This window comes from Lonchura striata, chromosome 5, assembly GCF_046129695.1.
Source record: "Lonchura striata isolate bLonStr1 chromosome 5, bLonStr1.mat, whole genome shotgun sequence".
Classification (NCBI taxonomy): Eukaryota; Metazoa; Chordata; class Aves; order Passeriformes; family Estrildidae; genus Lonchura; species Lonchura striata.
The window spans coordinates 1,869,157-1,876,234 of record NC_134607.1 but is presented as its reverse complement, the minus strand read 5'-3'; the positions used below and the strand labels follow the sequence as shown (position 1 = coordinate 1,876,234).

Below are 7,078 nucleotides of genomic sequence, written 5' to 3'. Positions count from 1 at the left end.
GCCAGACCAACAGGCCTCTGGTTCCCCCAGTTGTTCTTCCAAGGCTTCTCATGGAGGGGTGTCACATTGGCCAATTTCCTGTCACCCCAGAGCTCTCCAGTTCACCAGGACTGCTGATGAATGATGGCGAGAGGACCTTTGTGAGCTGCTTCAGCAGCTCCCAGCAGAGGGATGGCATCTCCCTAGACCTGTGCATGTCTGGGCAGCACAGCAGCTCACTGACAACTTCCTCCTGCAGTGTGGGGACTTTGTTCTGCTCCCTGTGTTTGTCTTCTGGCTCAGGGGGCTGGATATGCAGTGGGTGACTGGGCTTTTGGTTAAAGGCTGAGGTCCAGAAGGCATTGAGTACCTCAACCTATTCCTTATCCCTGGAGGTTCACACCCCAGCATGCAATAAAGGATGGAGAATCTCCTTGGCCTCTTTTTGTCATTAATGCATTTGGAAATGCTTTTTTTTCCTAACTTTTATGCTGGTGGCCGGATTGACTTCTAGCTGGACTTTTACCTTTGTAGTTTTCTCTCTGATTAACTTCATGGCATCCTTGTAGTTTTCCTGAGTTGCCTGACCCTTCTTCCAGCACTGCTAAACTCTCTGTTCTTCTCTGAGTCCCAGTGGAAGCTCGCTCTTCATCCAGGCCAGCCTTCCCCGAACCATCTTACGGCACATTGCAATGGGCTTCTGCTCCGCCTCTATGACCTCCTTCCTGAGGAACGTCCACCTTCCTGGCCTCCTTGGGACTGCCTCCCAAGGGATTCTCTCCACCTGTGCTCCAAACTGACCAAAGCCTGTCCTTCACAAACCTGAGCTGTGATTTTGCTGACCCCCTTCCTCCCTTCACTGAGAACTGAAATCAAACTGTGTCATGGTCACTGTACCCAAGATGGCCCCTGGCATCCTCCTCTCCCACCAGTGCTCCTCTGCTTGCAAACAGCAGATCCCCTGGGACACCAGCCCTGGTGGGCCTTGCCCGCCAGCTGTGTCAGCAAGTTCTCTTCCACATGCTCCTGGCACCTCCTGGAGGGTCTTATGTCTGCTAGGTGGGATTCCAGCAGACACCTGGTAAGATGAAAATGTCACTGAGGATGTAGGCAGTGGATGCTGTGGGGTCATCCACCTATCCCTAATGCAAATCCATCACTCAGCAATGGTGAGACACACCTGGAGGCTGGTTCTGGAATCCCAGGATGAGGGAGGCGCATCCGTACTGGAGTGAGTCCGGCAAAGGGCGGCTAAGGTGAGAAGGGGACTGGAGCACACGGTGCATGATGAGAGGCTGGGAGGGCTCTGCTGACTTTTCTTGCACTGGAGCAGGCTGGGCTGTCTGGTCAGGCGGTGAAACACCTGGCTGAAGGTGGGTGGTGAAGGACACAAGTGAGACTCTGCTGTGCTCAATGCAGAGATGGCAGGAGACACAATGGGCACACATTGAAGTGTGGCAAGTTAGAATGAAAGGAAGGGTGGTGAAGCACTGGATCAGGTAGCCCAGAGTGGTTGTGGAGTCCCTTTGCTGGGAGAAGGGTTGTCATGAGTCCATCCATGGTGCTGCTGTGCATGGAAGGATCTGGCGAGAGGAGAGAGGTCTGGGGCACTACAGGGAGACATTTGTTTCACGCAACTGAGGAGGAACTGCAGTAATCCCTGAATTGAGTGGCTGTTCTAATAAAGGAGGGATTTTATGAATGTGCCAGCATGTCTCATGCTAGGGAAGGTCAGCCACCCCTGATCATGTGGGCAAGGGGGAGCTGTCATAGAATGAGAGACACCTGAATGTAGCAAAGTCCTTCAGTGAGGTCCCTGGAGTAAAGCATTTGGTTAAAAGTGTGTGTTTCCAAGGGGGCGTTCTGTACTTAGTGCTTGGGGTGGGAGCAGGTAGCTCTATGGAAGGCTCAGCTCAGCTGTCACAGCAGTCCCCGAAGCAGTGTGATCACTGAGAAATTTTAGCAAAGAAAGAGAAAACAAAACCTAAAATTTTCCTTCCACAGACTAAAGTTTAAAGCATAGTGACAGTGACATCTGAATTTCATCCTTTTTTTTTCATGACTACTTTATATTTGGATGGGTTCTTTGCTGCACTAGGTACATCCTTTTTATTAACTGCTCATTGGATAAATGTGTAATGTCACATCCTTTATCTATTGTGTTTTTCCACGTATTCAGACGTTTTCCCTTGTAATTTCTTTTGAGAAAGAGGAAGTGCCCAAACATAGACTTGTAGGCGCTCTCTGGGACACCTACCTCTTAAAACTCTTCTGCAGCTGAGCTGTGAATTCTGTGGTGTCTTGAAAGCTCGGAGAGGTGAGTAGTTTGCTGTTTCTTTGCTATGGCCCTTGTGTTTTCAGAGGAAGAAAGGGTGCCAGGCTTCCTGTGTTTGTTTTGTAAAAGAATTGCACTGGCTAATGCAATGACTAAAGCGTTGCACTGTCCACTCCAAAAGCAGAAATGTATTTCTAACTTTATAGGGGTGTGACAGTAGTCAAGTCCTGTCCTTTGCTCAAAATGCAACAACAGCCTCAAGCCTTGATTGTGGTTAGATTAATGTGGCACTTTCGTGCCCCTCTACTGCATAGGAACTTCCTGGCAAGCCTCTACTGCTTTCTCTTCTTGTGCTTGCAAAGCAAAGCATTATTTACAGGGTTAACCCAGCTGTGGTGTGTGGAGGGTGGGGAATGTAAAGGGGTCTGTAAAAGGCAGGGTTTGTGCAGAGGCAGCACAAGTTGACATTTCTGTGCGGGAGGAGAAAACTTTGTGTAGATCCAGAGCTGATCATTTGTCCTTTGGCTGCCCCTCCTCTGTCCCCCAGTGCCTGGTGCAGAGTGGTGGCTCCATGCTCTGACATTTGGGTGCCTCCCAGTGCAGCCAACAAGGCATTTTTGGCCACGGGGGAAGCTCCGTATGTGACTCAGGCACAGTGCTCAAGGAGCAATGACAAATGGGACTGTGCCAGCTGGGTGCTTTGTCGCGTTCCCTGCCACTTTGGTTACAGCTGCTGGATTAAAGCTTTCCCCCTTTCCTGAGCCGTTCTGTCCTGGAGGGTGGGCCTTTGCATACGGTGCTCAGGGAGGCAGGAGAAATGATGGAGTCCCTTAGGATGTAAGAGACCTTTGAGTGCCTGGGCACAACCAGCCAAGTTCACCACTAAACCACGTTCCTAAGTGCCACACTTCCATGTCTGTTAAATGCCTCCAGGGACAGTGGCTCCACTGCTTTCTTGGGCAGCCTGTGCCAATGCCTGCTAACCCTTCCAGGAAGTAAAATTCTGAGTAATGTCCACTCTAACGTCCCTTGGCACAACTTAAGAACATTTCCTGTGGTCCTAAAAGCAACAGCCTTCCTCACTGCTTCTTCATGTGCCCTTCCCCGTTGGCCTTTGGGGCCCAGTGGTGGGCACAGGAGGTGCTGATTCTGCTGCCCCTCGCTATAAGCAAATGATTTATTAAAAAATATGGATATTGATCTAGTACCAGTATCCAACTGTGACGGACAAAAACTCTCTAACAATTTAAAGTTAGAAAGTGTATGTTGATTGTGACACCGGGTAGTGTGCGGGATAGCTCCCTAAGACACACCTCACCTTCCAGGTGATTACAGACTCTTTTTATCCATACAAATATTGAATACCCAAAATACAAATACATATTCATAATTTTGGTACATCCCATTCCCCGCTTTGTATGCTAATCACTCCAAAAGTTATTAAGCATGCGTAGTTTGTTCCTTGAAATGGGTCGGTGGCCCCTTTCATGGGGAGGGGTCCCAAAACTAGGAAGTAAATGAAGTTTTCCTCGTTCTGACCTTTCTAGCTTTTCAATGCAAATATGACAAATGAGCTCTTGGTAGAACTCCCTTTCCTTGTCTTCAGTTGGTTTCAGAACATAGGAGGCCCACAATTGTCTTTAGTTCCTAAAAGCTATTTGTCAGTTTCTATATCCTTCATTATAAACCCAGATAACTAAACGTTGTGCTGACAAGCAATCAATTATTAATTAACTACTAACGCTTAACTTCATCAAGGCCCACTCATTTATTTTAATTAACACTAGTAAGGCTTATTTCTAACTAAAATCTTAGCTCCCCTAAAATCTCTAAATTCCTTAAAATTTATGTTTCACAGAGAAAAGGGCAGCAATGCTGATGTTAATGCTGGGGATGGAGCTAGACTGACTCATCTGTTTGTTGCTGCCTTGTTAAGAATCTCTTCCACTTCATCCCTGCCTTTTGCCAGAAGAAGAGAGGAAGTAAGGGCAGGAGAGTGGAGGGATTGCCTGTCCACCAGCAGGATACACTGGGAGAACTGAGCAGGGCAGAGCCAGTGTCGCCTGTGCAGGTTTGGGAAGCAGCCTTGGAACTCCCTTTCCAAGGCAGTTCATGATGCTGTGGTCTGCATCTGCCTCCTGAGCTGCCCTGCATCCATTCCTTTCCCAGCCTCCATCCATCCTGCTGGCTCCACTGCCATCAGTAATGGGCCAGGCTCTCTGCAGGGGCAGGTGGCTGGTTTGGAAAGGCAGCAACTGCTGGCACAACAACTGGGAGGCTGAGCTTGTGTTTGGTTTGAGGGAAGGACACGTTGTGTACTGGGAGAGAAAAGCTCCTCTCATGATAACCAGCTGTCAGTGGGTAGCAGGTCCACATAGACTCTCTTCATAGGGCTCCAGGATTGGTCATAAAAATGGTCATATTTCCTCCTGCCAGCGACTTTGTGTACGTGTCTCATGTCTCGTGTTGCCTGTGACCTGAAGTTCTAGAGGGTGACAGATGAGTTCCATAATGGTGTTCCCAGAGTTTGTTGTGCACTGCTCTGAAGCTGGGACACACCTGTGAAGGAAGGCTCATACTCCACTGCCTCCTCTGTCAGGTTATTTCTCTTCTTTCCCTTTCTTCAGATCATGATGGCTGTCTCGGGAGAGCATACTCTGGCTGGAGAAAGAATGCTCAGGATGCCCAGCTGCCTCCTAAAGCTGACCAGGGTGGTGCTCAACCACAAGCCCTGGGCCCTGTTTCTCCTCATCGTTGGGTTTCTATCCTTTGCCTACACCAAGTTGTACTGGGGCGTCTGGGAGGACCCAAAGAGCAGAGCCCCCACCTACAGCTTGTCTGCTGAGAACAGCTGTGCTCACTATGTGCCTTCTGCCCTCAACATTGCTGCTGGGCCCTCTCCTCCCACAGGAAATGTTTTTTTTGTGGAGACCTCAGAGCAAACTTCCCCAGGTTACCTGTTCTCGTGCTCTGTGGAGTCAGCAGCCAGGACACACCCCATGTCAAGAGTTGAGGTGCTCATGAAAGGCTTGGCCAAAGGGAACACCTCCTTACCCAAGCACTGGGCTTTCTCCTTGCTGAGCTGCTTCCCCAACGTGGAAATCCGGCCCCTGGACTTGACAGAGCTCTTTTCTGGAACACCTCTAGAACTGTGGTTTTCACAGCCTCAGAGGCAACAGGAGCCTCATTTTTTGCCTGTCCTCTCTGATGCCTGCAGAATCGTCCTCATGTGGAAATTTGGAGGCATCTACCTGGATACAGACTTCATTGTGCTGAAGAACTTGGAGAATCTCACCAATGCCCTTGGGATTCAGGGTGACAATGTGTTGAATGGGGCCTTTCTTTCCTTTAAGGCCAAGCACAATTTCATGGAGCTTTGTATGCAGGACTTTGTGCAGAATTACAATGGCTGGGTTTGGGGACACCAGGGCCCAGGGCTCCTAACACGTGTCTTCAAGAAATGGTGCTCCCTCGGGACTATCAAGAGCATGAACTGCAAAGGTGTGAGTGCTCTTGCCCAAGAAGTTGTTTATCCTATTCCCTGGCAGGACTGGAAGAAGTTGTTTGAGGCAGTCAGTGCCTTGGAGTTTCAGAAATTCCTTAAGAACACCTATGCAGTGCACATTTGGAACAAACTGAGCCACGGGACCAAGTTAGAGATCCCCTCCCAGGCTCTGCTGGCTCAGCTCTATGCCCAGTTCTGCCCTGCCACCTATGCAAAGATGAAGCAGGATTCTGAAGAGCTGTCCAGGCGTGCAGTGTGACCTGGGGCCTTTGGCTGCAGGGATGTTCCCCAGGCTGAAGGAAACCGAGTGCCTTTGACCTACCCCAGAATTGGATTTTAGTCCCCAGACCCGGTGTTCTGTGTGACAGCTCCATGGTTTTCTACCTGATATTCCTGATATCAGAATCCTTTGTGTTTCAAATTTACAGCAGAACCTGGCTTCAGACTCTCTTGCTCTCCTTCAGGGCCAGGGCAATGTTGAACTCATTCATCGCATCCCTCAGCTGGTGCTCTCCTGCTGTTCTCCAGTGGTTCCTCTTCAAATCCCAGCCTGAGCAGCCCCTTGTGATGATTCAACAGCTGTAGGGACCCTTGGCTTGCTCTCTGTGGCATTTCTGAGTTTGTGAAGTAAAACCAGGCACTGCCAAAGGGCACAGATTGCTGGGGCTCAGAGCAGAAATCCATGGCTGGCAATGATCCTTAACACGTGGGGAAACACATGAAGCATATATGAAATTTGCTTTAAGAAGCAGAAAACAGTTGCGATCCCTGCGTGGCTCAGTGTGAAGTTGTTCTAAACTTCTTAAGTGAGAAAAGTTCAAATGCTGCTTCCTACTGTTTCTGATTCCTCAGCAGTGGGATGACTTGTCTGGGACTCCTCAGGACAACAAATAGACAAAAGCAGTTCCTTGGGGAGCGGAAATTATGGAGTTCCTTGCTCTGCTGAAGTATTTCTTGTGGGTACCAACATGTAAGCAGCCATTGTCACACTCTGAAGGGGCTCAGCATTGCCTGTTTCTGCCGTGCTGTGAGGAGGATTACATCCCTTTCATTGGGACATTGAGCCCATGGTGGAAGTCCAGAGGACAACATGTCCACATCAACAGGAGGACCAGGTGCAGGACTCCAAGCAGTGTCCCCAGGGACAAAAATAAAAACTCAGAAGCACATGAAGGTTTGAAAAGGCCTCCAAGATCAGAGAGTCCAGCCGTCAATTCTGTATCACCATACGCACTGGCCTTTATCCCAAAGTGCCACGTGTACTCATTTTTTGGAGCGCTTCCAGGGATGCTGACTCCACCTCTTCAGTTGAGAGCCTG

At 49.4% G+C, this 7,078-nt stretch overlaps 1 protein-coding gene across 1 annotated transcript; it reads left to right on the top strand.

The window, feature by feature from the left end:
• The first annotated feature begins 4,920 nt into the window (after nucleotides 1–4,920).
• On the top strand, nucleotides 4,921–6,486 carry LOC144246251 (lactosylceramide 4-alpha-galactosyltransferase-like). Its single transcript, XM_077783115.1, has one exon. It carries the CDS (start codon nucleotides 4,927–4,929, stop codon nucleotides 6,016–6,018), a length of 1,092 nt encoding a protein of 363 aa, XP_077639241.1. The 5' UTR covers nucleotides 4,921–4,926; the 3' UTR covers nucleotides 6,019–6,486.
• Nucleotides 6,487–7,078: the final 592 nt, after the last annotated feature.

Coding starts and splice junctions, on each gene's coding strand:
- LOC144246251 (XM_077783115.1), top strand. CDS start 4,927: ATGCTCAGGATGCCCAGCTGCCTCCTAAAGCTGACCAGGGTGGTGCTC.